At 38.0% G+C, this 17,052-nt stretch overlaps 1 protein-coding gene across 1 annotated transcript; it reads left to right on the forward strand.

The window, feature by feature from the left end:
- Positions 1-2,731: 2,731 nt before the first annotated feature.
- On the forward strand, positions 2,732-7,724 carry LOC131327320 (uncharacterized). The gene is made up of 6 exons (XM_058360428.1): positions 2,732-2,786; positions 3,583-3,664; positions 4,701-4,770; positions 5,667-6,551; positions 6,644-6,778; positions 7,067-7,724. Exons 1-6 carry the CDS (start codon positions 2,732-2,734, stop codon positions 7,238-7,240), a joined length of 1,401 nt encoding a protein of 466 aa, XP_058216411.1. The 3' UTR covers positions 7,241-7,724.
- The last annotated feature ends 9,328 nt before the right edge of the window (positions 7,725-17,052 follow it).

Consider the following 17,052-nt stretch of genomic DNA (forward strand, 5'->3'; position numbering starts at 1 on the left):
GGCCACACACACCCATATTTATATTGCCATATGTGAGGCACTAAGGTTGTCTCAATGAGACTTGGAGGTCACATGTTTGAGTCGTAGAAATAGCCTCTCCATTCATGAGGGTAAAGGTTCATAAACACAATCCTTCCCAAGACCCTACATAGCCCTATTTTGCGGCCTAGCTTGACATTATAAGTCAAATGACATATTTTTTTTGTCCTTATTCGAATTGTTTCGCATTTGTTAGTTTTTTGTCGATTTTTTGAGAATTCTTGCATCGTCTTGACGAGAGAAATCTAAAAAATAAAAAATTACGATCAAAATCTAATTTTTTGAATAAAGACAAAAACATAAGTTTATTGGCTTATTTTTGTCTTTATTCAAAAAAAATTGGATTTTGATGGCAATTTTTTACTTTTTAGATTCCTCTCACCATGACAAAGCAACAATCTTCAAAAATTCAACGAAAAACTAGCACATACGAAAAAAATTTGAATAAGAACAAAAAAATAACCATTTAGCTTATTATGCCAAACTAGGCATGCCTCAATGTTAGCAGTTGAGACCATTGTTTTCTGCTGAAAGTAACCGATGGAATACCATCCCAGTAATCATTAAGCGTGGAAAAAAGAAGCCATGTTATTTGATTTACTTTGCAGCACATGCCTATTAAAATATTTCAAGTACTTCTCCGCAATTGAAAAACCTGTCGTTTTTCTGTGTTCAAGAGGAAAGATGGGCCTTCAACAACTATGGCTTTCCTACAATCAACTATTTAACCTCTTCTTCTTTCTCTTCCTTTGCCAACTCACTTGTTTGAATGCCCAACTCTGCACTCAAGAACAGACCTCTGCCCTGCTGCAGTTTAAATGAAATTTTTCCTTCAATAAATCTGCTTCTCAAGAATATTGTGATGATTTTGGAATCACTTCTTTTCCAAAGATGAAGTCTTGGAAAAAGGGTTCTGATTGTTGTTCGTGGGATGGGGTCAACTGTGACGGGACGGGTCGAGTAATTGAACTCGATCTCAGCTGTAGTTGGCTCCAAGGCACCAACCATCGTAATAGCAGTCTCTTCCTCTCCATTCCCCACCTCCAAAAGCTCAACCTCGCTTACAATAACTTTTCCATGTCTCGCATCCCACCTGAATTCACTCGGTTCACCGAATTGACATACCTCAATCTTATAGGCGTAAACATGTCTTCTTCGGTGGTTCTTGTTGGGGTCCACCCATAGTGGTGTGATTATTTTGTGTAACACCCTTAGTGTTGGGTGTTGAGCATATTTACCCTTGGAGTCCCTTATATATAGTTGTAAACCCTATTAAGATTAGTGTGTGACATAATGTGAGGGAAAGGGTGAGGCTAGCGTGGGGGGGCCGGTCTATGGCCTCCCGGAGAGGAACCTACGTGTGGTTCCCGGAGAGTTTTTTCATCTTTATTGTATATTGTGCGAATATATAATCAAATGGAGTTTTTCTCTTAAATCATTGCATGGTTTGTGTATGTGGTGTTCCTCACGGTCCTAACAATTGGTATCAGAGCGGGATTGAAGAAGAGGGTCACCGGAAAAACCACGGGTTCGATTTCTGAAAAAAAAAAGTTGCTCACGAACCTCGTGTTTTGTCACCCAAGGAGGAAGCACGGAGCAAGGCCTAGTCTGGGTTCTCGGTTGAGTTATTTGAAAACTCAATCGGACCAGTAAGGGTTGTGCACCTCACTGAGACGAGTCTATAGGAGGTGACGGGGTCGAGTTTCGTCACCGGATGAAGGCTCGGGAGCCATTCGATCGCAGCGGGTGGAGTCGGCAACGGGCAGAGAGGCTGTTTTGAAAAGCCCGAGGTCATGGATGATTCCAACGTTTAAAATATACATTTAAATACTTCAAAAGCTTCAAAGCAAAGATGAATGTGGATGAACTGCATGTTGATTTGAATACATGGGAACTCCTGCTACTAATGCTGCAATTTTAAGTTACTATTAGGAAATTGATAGTCGCACTCTACTTTATACTGATAGCCCTCCATATTATTCATGAAGTTACTAGTAACTTCACGTTAAAATTGGAACGGCATTAGTAAAAAGTGAAGCGTGAAAATCAGTTTCCTTCCTATTATTCTGATTCTCTGACAATAATAATCAAAGGATCGACCATTGAAATGACAAAAATCCTTAAAGTTTTCACAGCAATTGATTTATCAAGGAACAAGTTCCAGGGTGAGATTCTTGGGATCATCGATGGGCTAAATTCGATACGAGGGCTCAACTTATCACACAACAGCCTCACAGGTCATATACCAAAGTCGCGTGGGAATATAACTAAGTTTGAATGGTTAGACCTCTCATCAAACAAGCTCACCGGGGAGATCTCTCCACAACTTGCAGATTTACTCTCTCTCGGAACGCTTAACCTTTAGCAGAATTGCCTAACGGGGCCTTTACCTCGAGGCAAACAATTCGATACATTTTTGAATGATTCTTACATCAACAACTCGGCGTTATGTGGGCCTCCATTGTCGAATACATGTGGCGATCCTAAGGCAACACAGCTACCCCCGTCGACATTCGAAGAAGAAGATTCAGAGCCCGTGAGTGGATCTGGTTGGGAAGTCATAGTGTCATACTGCCAGGGTATGGATTTGGACATGTCATAGGATATCTTATGTTCTCGTTTGGTAAACCTCAATGGCTTGTGAAGATGGTTGAAAGTGTTGGAAACAGAAATGGAAAGAGGCTGAAAAGCAATGCTCGGCGACGTGGAGGCAGATGAAATTAGCAAAATGCAACTGGTGTTGTATGGTAAGTGTTCAAATTAATGTCTTTTATCATCTTATGCCTACAAAAAAACGTACCTTTTGGTTGTAATCTGGCCTGTCTTTATGATCCTAATTCCTACAATTCGTAGGTTACGATACGAAAATTCTGTTGCAAATTAGTATTATTTCTCTACTGTTTATTGCAAAGCATTGAACTATAAGTTGGAGCCGACATGAGCCCCATGAGCATATATAATTGACTGAGTGTAACGCCACTAATTATAGAATTAGTTAACTTAAAGCTTATACTTGGAAACGGGAAGCACGGATTTTTAAACTTTTTAAAAATACTCCACACAACTTTAAAACACATCTTCAAATATAATAGTATGTACCCGAAACCATTTGATGCACCTGGGTCAATATACATTGAATGACTCTAAGAAAATTATGTTTGAAATTATATTTTAAATTCGTGTATAATAATTTACAAATTGAAGCTACTAAAATTTATTGGGGATAAGAATTAGTTCCTAACATATGTTATTAACGCATTCAACGAGAGACAAAATTTGGTGCGCATTAAGTAAAAAATATTACAGAACTGAGCATTGAAGGAATAAGAAATTAATATAAGTGAAAATTCTATGACATAAATTTAGAAATACACAATAATAACAAGTACTTATGACGATAAATTTAGAACCATGGGTATAATTTTCCACACCATGCGAATCGAACACAATAACCTGCGAAGATGAAATTAATAAAAGGCACTAATTTTAAAGCCTTAAAAAATTGTTTCAATGTATACTGATGGAAAAAATTATTGATCACAGGGACTGTCCATTCTCTATTAATTTCCCATTTTGAAACCAATTTCTTCAATGCCATCATTGATCTGAAGGAGGGCATGAAACTGTGCTGTGAATGCCTAATAATTAGTAGTAAGTACAACAATTAAAAACTAAAATCAGAATATTTAACTTAAAAAACGAATATCTCAAATAATTATTAGTATGCCAAAGAGTAGCTTGATTGACAGGAAGAATCTCTGGGTCACAAACATAGCCAAACTCCAACATCTTCATAAACCAAAACAACAGATGCACACGATGTAATCTCATATACCAAAGATAAAAAGGTAAACACTGAAAGTCAACGTAGAGCAAAACATGATCGCGTGGTTACAGTTATGGGTTGAGTTTTGTAGCTTGTTACGTAAATCTTCCAAGTTTAGTTAGATGCATGTTCAGTAATGCAGTTTAGTTAAAAAGCTACGCGTAGAAAATAGTAGTTACCATACTATGATGACAATACTGAGTTACCATAGTTATATCGAACCTAAAGTCCAAAAAATTACAAATTACTGAGTTCAAAAAAGACGCAGCACAAGATAGAACAGTCACAACTCTTTTTTTATAGGCAAGAGTAATATTTTATTATGGGGGATTTTTAGGCCGGCCCAAAAAATTAGGCTCGGACCTAATTCAGTCCAGCACAAAATATTCTATACCCCCTTTAGTCCCGGCGCTACATTGTGGACAAAAATACCCCTCGCGGGTCAAAACAAGCATCCCGGATCCTCTTGTGGGTCAAAATACACCTCGCGGGTCACGTTCCCGAACCCTCTCCATACGGCTAAACAAAACCCTCTCTCCCCCCAACCACTACAGAACCACCCTAACTCTACCGCTACAGAACCCTAACTCTTCCGCTCAACAGCGCTCTCTCTCTCTCTCTCTCTCTCTCTCTCTCTCTCTCTCTCTCTCTCGTGCAATCGATCAGGCAACAACATTTCAATATGGCAAAAAAAGCTATGTACATTAAAGAATATCGAAAGTCTATGCGAAATTTCTATGCGAACTGTAAAATATGTATATGAGAACCCTAACTCTCATAAACGTGTTGCGTCTATGTGAAGTATGTGTTTTCGAGTTATGTGAACTGTGTGTAGGGTTCTATGTGAAATGTTCTCGATCAGCTCCTTCAAGGAGGAGACTGGCCAGTTATCCTGCGGCAAAGAGGTCAGGATAATAAGCACTTTCGATGGTTTCGCTTTAGGTTTTTCATTTTTGAGTTTTTAATATGAGAATTGTGTATTATACATGACATCTGTCTATGAGAACTGTGTATTTTTCTACTGAAACATTGTATTTTTCCTATGAGAAAACTGTTTATTTTTCTATAAGAACTGTGTACTATACCTATGATGAGACAATGTAAACACTCTATCTAACTTTTGTTCATATATTTAACGGGACTCAAGAAGACTTACAAGATTTGAACTGTGTATTCTGTTCCGAAAGAATACATTTTTAAAGTTACACATCATCATACTTATCCATGAGAACTGTGTATTTCTACGAGAACTGTTTATCAGAACAGTGTATTTTTCTATAAGAACTGTGTGTTATACATGAGATTTGTCTATGAAAATTGTGTATTTTCTACTGGAACATTGTATTTTTCTATGAGAACTGTTTTTTTTTCTATGAGAACTGTGTACTATACATGAGATTTGTCTATAAGAATTGTGAATTTTCTACTGGAACATTGTATTTTTCTATGAAAACTGTGTATTTTTCTATGAGAACTGTGTATTATACATGACATCTGCCTATGAGAACTGTGTATTTTTCTACAGGAACATTGTATTTTTCTATGAGAACTGTTTATTTTTCTATGAGAACTGTGTACTATATCTATGATGAGCCAATGTAAAAACTCTATCTCAATTTTGTTCATATATTTAGCAGGGCACGAGAAGACTTACACATAAGATTTGAAAACTTCTTACGAGATCAGACCAAGAACACTAACAATGGAGGAGGCAGAAGTCATTACAAGATCGAAAACTCAACCTGACAGGCCAGCAACCTCCTTAGTTAGCCAATCATCACAGTACCCTTCGCAAACTTAGGGAAAGAAACGACAAAGATCAAAACAAGAAAAGGTCGCCAAGAAACGCCAAAGGCTTACCCAACAATCTGAATCTGAACCAGACTCCCCAATCCAGACCCAAAAGCAAACCCAACAAAAGAAACATCGGAGCCCAAAACAGAAAAAGAAGGCAATGAAACAAGAATCACAATCACAATCACAATCACAATCACAATCACAACCAGACTCCCCAACCCAGACCCAAAAGCAATGCACATTCAGGTCCAATGTAATAGGAACGGTGGGGCTATTGTCAAAACTGAACTTGAACAATGCCCACTTAGAGCTCTTGAAACAAACACCGTTTTGGATGCTGATTGATGCCATTAGGAAAGGTAAGTTAGCGGAAAAAGCTTGCATGAAGCACGATAAAACCATCCTGAGTATCATTCAGAACTATGATACCAATGACAGCAAGTTCCTCATTGGTGGTAAGAAGGTTGCCATAACAAGGAATGACATCAAGCTAATCTTTGGTATAGCTTGTGGGAACAAACAAATAGGAGATTTGAACAAGAAGAAAAGTGATGTTGCATTTGCAAAAAGAAGGGGGATCCAGGAGGCAAGGATTGGTAGTAAAAAGATGAAAGACATGATCAATGAAATACTTTCAAAAAAAGAGGAATCCATAACTGAAGAAGACATCCAAGATGTAGTCCGCCTTGTATGCATGTTCATTTGCCTGACGCTGTTCTTCTCCACATCAGGAGTCACCATTGCATGGACATATGTGCATTGCATGGAGAAAATAGAAGAAATAAAAGACTACGACTGGGCACAATCCATTGCAGAAACATTGAATACATCAATGCACAAATTCCATGACAAACCAAGAGATGCAACAGGATGTGTGGTGGCATTAATGGTAACTTAAATCTATTTTGCTATGAGAAGTATTTTTGGGTATTCTAATAATTTTCTTTTATTCTAATAATTTCATTTGACCTGTTTTTGCAGTACTGGATTTGTGAACACACGGATTTGATTGCACGACCAAAAAATGAAGCAATTCCAAGACTACTAAACTGGAACACCTCAGACCTGAAAAAAAGAATTGATGATTTTAAAGATTTGAGCAATCTCAACATTACGGTATATACACTAATCAAATTGCTTAACTTGGACACGAAAATACACACTTCTCATAGAAAATTACACACTTTTCATAGAAAATTACACACTTCTCATAGATAAATACACACTTCTTATAGCAAAAACACAGTTCTCATACAAAAAAACACACTTCTCATACACAGTACTCATAGAAAAATACACGGTTATCATATGAAAAACACAATTCTCATACAGAAAAATACACACTTCTCATACACAGTTCTCAATAAAAATACACAATTCTGATTGTGAATTCACATCTTTCAGGTATATGAGAAAGAACTTCAAGAAACATGTCAAGAGGCTCAAGTCTACAGCATGCCACACCCAGAAGTTGTAGATGACAATGACAGGGGAACTATATCACAGATGATGCAGCATACACAATCTCCACAAAGTCCGGCACTACGACTTGATGAGATACACTTAACTGAAAAATAGCAAACATCTCCTCTTGTGTCAACATCATCTCCTAAGAAACAACAAGCAATGTTCTCACAATCACAATCAGGCGAGACTATGGTTCCAAGTACCTACCAACCTCTGGACTCCATTAATTTCAGTCAGGGCCTAATTAAAGAGCACAACCAGATGGGTAAATTCTGTGACAGCTTACTGGAGGACAATGATCAAGTTATCATCAAGGATCTCCAGCAACAAGTCCAATATATTCAGAATCAAAAACAAATAGTTGAACAACAAAACCACGGACTTCAAAAGGACAAGGATACAATGAAAAATGAGCTTAAGGAAATGTAAAAAGAACGGGATGCAATGAAAGAAAAGCTGCAGAAGATTGTAACTATGTCCAACACAATGTTGCAGGCCCAAGAACAACACAAGTTCCTGATAGAGAAGACTGCAGTCTTGGAAAAGGACAGCGATACAATGAAAAATCAGCTGTTGAAAATGGAAAAAGAAAGGGATTCACTGGAACAAATGCTGTAGAAGATGGATACTATCTCAAACGTTTTGAAAAAGGACAGGGATGAAATGGAAAAACAGCTGCTGAAAATGGGAAAAGAAAGGGATGAATTTGAAAAACAGAAACATATGATGCTGCAACAATTTGAAATTGAGAAGAACAAAATCAAAAAGGCCTTTACGATGCAAATTGAATCCCTAATGATCGAGAAGGGCCAGCTGCAAAAGTATCTGAGCACAATTGAACAAAGGCAAAAGACTATAATTGTTCAAAAAGATGCAGAAATAAGCAGCCTAACCAACAAGCTTTCCCTCACCAGCAAGCTTTCCATCCAACCGCAACATACCAAAGAACCTCAAAAGCATTTACCGGTTCTCGAGACTGATTCCTCTTTGCTCACACAAAGAAGTGAGGAAGCAATACATAACATCACACAAACGTACACTGATCAGAAGATTGAGCAAGTGGTCCATGAAGTTACACAACTATATGCTCATGCCGGGAAAGATTCTGAAGAGGACAACAAAGATGATAATGCAAAACAAAGACAACGAAGGCAAAAAATGGATGACAAGTATTACTATGGTTCAATCACAAAGGATGGTCACAAAAAAGAACAAATTGTCCTTGTCGAAAGTGACAAGCCACAAGCAGAAATCAAGAAACTTGATGACAAGATTCCTTCCCTAGGAAAAAAGGCAGACATTGTCCTTGCCTTGCTACCTGACGAATGCCAAGAAACAATCAGAAAATTTTGGAAACTCGAGGAGGGATGGTAAAAATGCTAAACCCAACAATTTACTGTCTTTAAATCATTTCAGATTGGCTAATGTTATGTATATCATGCAGTACGCACATATGGGATTGTGAATTAGATGACCTGCGCATATATCAAGAAGATGTGAGGTTTCTGCTATGTGATCAAGAATTAACAGGCCAGGTAACACAATAAAAAAAGAAGCAACTCTCTTTCTGTATTTTAAGAGAAATGTATATGAGATCTGTGCTTTTGTATGAGAACTGTATTTTTTCTATCAGAACTGTACGTGATAAACAAATACTTTTTACATTCTGATACAGCCAATAGATGCCTACGTCCACTTGCTGACTACAACACTACAACCACCAACATCTGGACCATCCTTTTCATTGGGAATAGAAGATTCCCAATAAGATATGCCGTTTGTCTTCAACAGCTTTTCATCAGTAAGAAAAGGAAGCACTCTCTCACAATTCATGTAGCATACACTCACAGTTAAGAGGTTGCCTAATTATCTTCTTTCGAAATAGACCTTCTTTGGAGGTGATCAAAACTCAGCTAACAGAGCACTTGATGTCGTCCGCTCAAAGATTTTGAACACCAAAACAATCCTTATTCCAATATTTGGTTCAAGCCATTATACTTTGCTTGAGCTAGACACCATTGACCAAGAATGGAGGTTCTACAACTCCATCCACAGACAAGGGAGAAGAGATAAATACTGTGAAGCAACTGCCAATCTGGTAACATAATCCCTCCTTATTCTAAGAAAAATATATGAACTCTTTCAACTGTGTATTGTAGTCTATGTGAACAAACTATGTGAAATGTGTATCGTTAATGTATCCATGATCATATTCTGTAACAAAGAAAGAATGTCACGAACTACATCAACCAACAATGCAAGAAGAAGATTAAAACCTCTGCAAAGCTCGTGGATAATGCACCACAACAAGAACCAGGCTCGTAAGTATCCTTCAACTACCAAAACTCGTCACTGCATCTTATATAAGCCCCTAACATTAGTCTTGTATTCACAGGGTTGATTGTGCAGTTGTTGTTGCCTACATCATTCGCCAAAAGCTAATGAAAAAACCAATTAAAAGCGACCTTATAAAGCAACAATGCCTTCAAATGAGAGCTGATATTGTGCAAGCATTTGTCAGTGACCCGAAGAGATCATGGACTCCAGAAATCTATCATAATAGAATGGAAAATCTCAGACTGCAAAAATATTATGACGACCAGGAGCTTCTTGAAGAGAAGAAAAAAAAGGCATAGATTCAACTTACTCATCAAAGTTGGTAGTGGTGTTGTTCATCAGTTGTATAGTGGTTAATGAGTTGTTTAGTTTATTGGTAAATGAAGATATACAATCTCAGACTGCAAAAATAGTTTTGGAAGTGAAAGTAGTGCAGATGGGTAATGACATGGTGGAGGTAATGTTCATGACTTGTATAGTGGTTAATGTGTACTGTTCAGTTTAGTGATTAATGAAAATATACAATCATCTTTCTCTGAACTCTATTTTTTATTGTTCAAATTTTGCAGTTCGCATTGGAGGAAAAAAACAGTTCTCATACACACTTCTCATACAAAAATTTGCAGTTCGCATAGAAAAAATACAGTTCTCATACACACTTCTCATAGAAAAATTCACAATTCTCATAGAAACCTAACATAGCAGAAACCTCATTAACCACTGCAAAAATATTAGTTTTGGATGTGAAAGTAGTACACATGGGTAATGACGTGGTGGAGGTGTTGTTCATGACATGTATATATTGGTTAATGAGTTGTTTAGTTTACTGGTTAATCAAGATATACAATCATCTTTCTCTAAATTTCATTTTTCATTGTTCACAGTTTACAGTTCGCATAGAGGAAAAACACAGTTCTCATAGAAAAATTTGCAGTTCACATAGAAAAAACACAGTTCTCATAGAAAATTTCACAATTCTCATAGAAAATAACCAATTCTCATAAAAAATTTAAAGGGTATTTTTGTAAATTACATCTTCAACGTGAAACCTTATTTTATATGGCCTATAAATACCCCTCTTCCTCTTCCCATTTCTTCATTTCCCACCCTCAACACAACTACAACAAAAAAATCCTAAAAAATGGCAGAAGACTTGGCAAGACTCATCAAAGATGCCGTAGATGCATCACTCAAAGAGACCAGTGAAAAACTTGATGAAACCTAAGCCCGATTCTTCGAAAACCAGGACAACATCAACCTTCTTAAGAAAAAAGTGCAGATTTTCAAAGATTGGAAACTTGCCAAAAATTTGGCAAAGGAAGCGGAAGCAGAAGAAGCCACTACTAGCAGAAACGTGCGACCAAGAAGACAACCACCAACTAATTAGGGATCTAATTTTTCAGTTTGGCTGTTCTATGTTTTTTTTTTTTTCTTTCTTTCTTTCTTAGTAGATCTCTTGTTTAAATCTGGTACTTTCTTCTTCTCCTTGTATTTGGATCTATCAATTCCATCTAGGATGTTTGAAATGTGTACTTTCTTCTATCGTCAGGTGTATTCAACGATGTATGTCTTATAAATCTGGATGTTTTTCCTTATTTATTATATTTCTAATTGCCAAAAATACTTAAACCAAAAAATAAAAGTCACAATTAATTAGTAATCTCGAATATATTCTATTTTTTGTTTTATTTATTATTATTATTATTTATTATTTTTCAAACAAAGATCTCTATATTTTATTTTTGTTGTTTTTGTTTTGTTTTTTGTTTTTTATACCCAAAATCGTTGCACTTAAAACCGTTCACCACGTGTATCACTACCATCTTCTCACTCCATTAAATACCTGAAAGGTTAAACACCGCACACGGCTTTTCATTTCTAGAGAGAGAGAAGAAATCTCTGACGCAAACTACAATGGCAGCCCCAAATCAGAACGCTCCGGACGACACTCCACCAAACAACGCTCCAAAAATCTCAACCATGGAGGATGTTGTGAAAAAGATCATTGAGGAGCATGTGGCTCCACTCAAAGCTGAAGTGGAACGCCTGCATCGCCAGCACAGGATACAGAGCATGGATCTTCTCCGCCTCAGGTTAGACATCCAGGCATTGATGGACGCTCACAGAGCAGGAGGGAACAAGGAGGACGAGGGCGAGGAAGAGAAAGATGCACAGTAGAAGTTAGGGTTTGGTGCGTCAACTACTTTTTGAAAAATTAGGGTTTCTAGTTGGGGTTCATCAACATTTTGGGGATTTTTTGCGACTTTTTGGCTCCTTCCTCAAATGATTAAGGAATCTAACTCCGATGAACATTAGGGTTTGTAGTTGCGTTAAACCACTGATGCTGTAATTAGTGCTATCTGACTCTGATGATAATTAGGGTCTTCTGAATGTTAAGCTGGATTTCATCTATGTTAACAATCGTTTGCTATTTGTTAGTATGGTTTGGTGTATGTCAATTTGATGCATGTTCTCTTAGAATTTAACTTATCATCGAAAATACACACTTCTCATAGGGGAAAAAATACTTCTCATAGAAAAAAAAACACTTCTCATAGAAAAAAACACTTCTTATGAAAAAATACACACTTCTCATAGAAAAAAAAACACTTTTCATAGAAAAAAACACACTTCTCATAGAACAAAACACATTTCTCATAGAACAAAACACAGAATTAGTTAAAAAACACAAAAAAAATTCTTATTCTCAACAATTATTTCATGAATCAAATCCAATAACATTGTTTTTTGTACAACTCAATTATTAAAACCTAAAACTAGGCCTCAAATCCTCCTTACAAGTAAGTTTATTATGATTCTCTATCTTCCCACACCTACCACACTTCATTTCTCTAACCTTCTCCCCATTCGAACGAATCCTCTTCTTCTTAAGCCGCCCTGGAGGCTTTTTTGACAATGGTGGCAGAATACTAGTACCACAATCAACCACATCACCTTTCAACAATGACGCAACTGGGTAAATTGGTTTTGAATACACCTGACGATAACTCTCAACATGAAAAAAACGCTCTACATACAAGTTCAAATCCTTACCACTATATTTGATAGCACAGACAGCGTGGCAACAAGGGAATCCATTCAACTACCACCAACAACAACTGCATGTACGCCTCCCAATATCAACACATATAGACGGATCCGTGTCAACTTCAAATATATCAGCACTTGAAGGAATCACTTTCCATGTTTTAACTAAATCATATAACTTCTCCAACCGAGACTCCCCATAAGGACAAATCACCTGATCCAATTTACTTGTCATTTCTCTCCTCAAACACATTGATTTCATCATCTTCTTCCTTATACGATCAACCATATCCACCACGGGCAATTCATGCTCTTTCAATATCCATGAGTTAAAGCACTCAGCTAGACTAGAGGACATTGCTCCATAACGTTGCCCCGGGAAAAAAATATTTGCCCACCGCTCATTAGGCAACTCCGACAGAAAATAAACAACAGCTGCTGTAAGGACCCGTATTTTTTCGGATATTATTTGAACATTTTATAAAAAAAAAAAAAAAAATAATAATAATAAAATAAAATGTGAAATTGATTGAGTTTATTTTAATTGTGGGTCAATGTGCAAGAGTTTAAAATATGTGGGTGTTAGTGTGATAAGGTGCATGTGTGTATAAGTGTGTGTGTGCCAGGGGAAAATAATTCCCAAAACCCCATCCCATTCTCTCTCCCGTTCTCTCTCTCGGCTCTCTCTACCTCTCTCACTCCCTCACCCAAAAACTCACCTCTAAATTCAAAACCCACAACAAATAACCTCCATTCCATCTTCTACTCGTGTATTGTGGTCCGTATCGCTCCGGTTCGAGCTCGGAGAAGTTGTATTCCGGTTGGAACAAGGTTTTCGGAAAGCTAGGGCTTGTAACTTCTTGGGTTTCGTGCTCCGACTTCGAGGTAGGGAATTCTACCTCACTTTATATGCTATTTGAGTGTTTTTATGCCTTATTCGAGCTGGTATTGGTTGTCGTTGAGATTGGATCGAAACTTAAAATTTTCTGTCGAAATCTGTTGAAATCGTCTGTAAGTAACTCCTCCTACCGGTAGGAGCTTTTACCCTACCGGTAGAACGATTGAGAAATTTTGTCAACCAGCTCAAACGTACAGCAGCAGCTCAAAAGCTGCTCAACGTATCGAACTTCTACCGGTAGGAATTCCTTACCTACCGGTAGGTCAAGCATGTATCGAACTTCTACCGGTAGGAATTTCTTGCCTACCGGTAGGTCACGCTCGAATTTGAATGTTGACCTTTCTGTTTCCAAGTTCTACCGGTAGGACTTGCTTGCCTACCGGTAGGTTGCGTGAATTGGAGTTTCTACCGGTAGGACTTGTTCACCTACCGGTAGGTCTAGGTTTTATCGGAATGTTAGCCTTTCTGTTTTCAAGTTCTACCGGTAGGACTTGCTTGCCTACCGGTAGGAGACTAGAAGTTTCACCTGCTTTCACCTGCTTATTTGAGCTGCTGCAGTATCTTTCAGCTGCTTTCCTATATCTTTCAACTTGCATGTCAAAGCCTCTCATCGACTCTAATGAGCTTGTTTGTGTATTCTTCCAAGTGTTTTGATGAGTATTACTCATTTCTCACTTAGAGTGGCATCCAATGGACTAGAGTGAACATGTCTAGGGATTCGATGAGTAGTGTTGCAATCCGTTCCCTCTCTCGATTCGTAAATTTCTTAGATTCGTTTAGTACATGCTTTTACGGACTCCAAGTATAGAAACTAGATGATCAGGCATCGTAAAGTCTAGTCATGGGTTAATATGTGGCGTGTGAAGGTACGGGAAATGTACTTAGAGGTACGGTGAGGACGCGTGAGGTTATGGTGTACTTAAAGGAATAGGCGTGTAATAATTAATTAGTCCGAGTCTTGATATGGATGACAGTTAGGAACGGTTTGAGATGTAGTCAACGCGGTAGATTGGTAGATTGTTTGGAATGCTTGAAGTGAAAATTGATGTGAGAAAGAATTGTTTGAAATGAGGAAATAACTCGTGTCCTCTCGACTCGTCAAGCCTTTTAATCCTTTTGACACTCTCTCTATGAGGCTCAAGTGTAGAAACTAACGGATAAAGTATGGTAGGATTATATGTACGGGCTTAGTATGCTATGTCAAATGTGAATGGCTAAATTAATGAAAAGGCATGAACATGTATATTTGTGGAGTCACGTAATGATTAATTAAAATTCAGTGGTATAACCGTTAAAGGGATGATGAAATTGATTATGAAATGATGTCGATTGTGAAAAGTGTGAAAGGTGACCCAAGTGGTCGTTATTGAGGGAAAAGACTCGGGGTGACCCTGCGCTCGAGGGAACTAGACCCGAGGTGACCCAACTGATTCATATTATTGGAGGAAAAGACTTGGGGTGACCCTGCGCTCGAGGGAACTAGACCCAAGGTGACCCCACCTGATTATTGTTATTGAGGGAAAAGACTCGGGGTGACCCTGCGCTCGAGGGAACTAGACCCGAGGTGACCCTAGTGATTATTTGATGGGAAATACCGGATTAAAGGAAAAGAAAGGTTTTGCAATTAAGGGATTTAATGAAGATCAATGTGGACACGAGAAAGATTGTACTATCATACGGAGAATAATAAGATGTTTTGATTTGATTATAGACAAGTGTGAGATGACGTGAGTTTAATAATGTAACTAGTTAAAGAAGTAAACGGCTAGTGACATTGATGTGAAGTCTAGGACTCTTAGGCGATAATTCGCAGCTTGTTGGTAGTCATTTGTGGTATAGGCGTATCTGTCAGTACTCATTCATTCTCGGTGCATGGTTCATTCAAATTGCATATAGCTTGAGTTTAGAATTTTCTACTGGGCTAGTGTAGCTCAACCAAATCTTTCTTTTCAGGTTCTGATGCCGGGCAATAGATTGCATGCATTATGTGCTTGACAGTAAAAGACTTTTGGAAGCTGACATCACTGGTTATTTCGTCATCTTTGTGAAGATCTCATTTTGTTAAAGGTGGTTTTGTAACTAATTATTACTGAATTTTCTTTTGACTAAAGTTGTAATTATCTAAACTTAAGGACTTGTTTGTAAATTAAACAGGTGGGAAACTCATTTGGGTAACGTATATGATATGCGAGGTTTCTCTTTTATTGAAATGTATTACTTAATTATGTTGAAAATCGAGGGTGTGACAACTTGGTATCAGAGCATAAGTTTAGAACACCTCGAGACCGTGGGGAGACTTTTGGTCTCATGGGTTCAAAAAAAATCGATGCATCTTTTTACAAAAATCACATGTGTGCTTGCATGAAGAGTCAGTATGTCGATGTGACATTGCATATATATATCACATAGAGTGGCACAAAGTTGTTGACTTCGGTTGGAAAGGTTGGAGACCTGTAGCACATAATTAGGTGGCTAATGTTGATGATTTCATTTCTTATGCTTCCATAGTAGGATGTCTTCGAGACGTGGAGATAGGTGTGGTGAGACTGGGGATCGTGAGCACCAGGGCTGTAGTGCAAACGGGGAGAATGAAGTGAGTCAATGTACCAGGGATGAAGCGATGTTTCCTGAGATTGCTGAGTGCGGAAAAGGTGTCGAGACACTGGAAGGTGCGCAAGGTGGTGTGAATGTGGGAGAAATTAGGCATCGAGTCGTTAGCACAAAATCATCTTCTAAGAGTGTTGAGAGTTCAGGAAGGCAGAAACCTAGAGTATTAAATCACTTTACTCAGGACCAGCAGGGCTTTAAGCCACCTCTTTATATCGGGACTCCAAGAGCTCTTCTCAAGTGTCAGACTATGTGTTATCGATGTCGTCAGTTTGGCCATATTCGTTCTCAATGTCCACGGCGTGGGGGATCTTGTTATACTTGCGGTGAACGTGGCCACATGGCAAGGAATTGTCCTCGGGGATTGGGAGTACATGGTGAGTCGAGCTCGATGCAGCAGGAAACACATACGTCGAAACAGCAACAGATGCAGTTCCGCCGCTAAACTACCACCCCCCCTTATTCTCTAGCTCTTAGAAGCGTCACTTGTTTGAGGTATCATTTATTCCTAGTTGTGCTACTCATTCTCTACAATACTTTTGATTTGGAAGCATTTCACTCATTGAGAATCCTATTCTTGTCCATGTTTGGAATAGAAAATAAGAAATCTTAGTCCACGCGTGTTGAGAAATATCGATAGATCATATTTGCCGAGATTAGAGGTTAATCATTCCGTATTGAAGTGTTGTCTTTGACCTCTTTAAATTGCTTATATCGAGATTTGGTCTGATTTGGACAGGGATTGTTTGTATCCATGATGATTGGTGACATCTCAAATGTGAGTTTAGAAGAGTTGTTTCTTTTATTACCATCTTTCATTGGCCGAGCTGAATATTGCCAGAATTGTATCGTAATTTATTCTTCCATGAAATCCAGTGGGTGGATGACCCGTTATAATTCTCAGTATTTGAGTCAATTGTCATGCGATCCCTTCCTAACTTTTCTTGGGCATATTTAAATTCTTATAGCGAAGTATCTTATGACACTGTTGCTATCAAATTTGACAAGTGTTTCTCGTTCCCTATTCGAGGTC

The sequence above is a fragment of the Rhododendron vialii genome, chromosome 1a, assembly GCF_030253575.1.
Source record: "Rhododendron vialii isolate Sample 1 chromosome 1a, ASM3025357v1".
Classification (NCBI taxonomy): domain Eukaryota; kingdom Viridiplantae; phylum Streptophyta; class Magnoliopsida; order Ericales; family Ericaceae; genus Rhododendron; species Rhododendron vialii.

Excerpts from the sequence above, each read along its gene's own strand:
- LOC131327320 (XM_058360428.1), top strand. The coding sequence starts at position 2,732 with ATGCTCGGCGACGTGGAGGCAGATGAAATTAGCAAAATGCAACTGGTG. Across the intron at positions 2,787-3,582 it reads AATGCAACTGGTGTTGTATG|GGACTGTCCATTCTCTATTA; the intron begins GTAAGTGTTCAA and ends TATTGATCACAG. Across the intron at positions 3,665-4,700 it reads CTGAAGGAGGGCATGAAACT|GGTTCTATGTGAAATGTTCT; the intron begins GTGCTGTGAATG and ends AACTGTGTGTAG.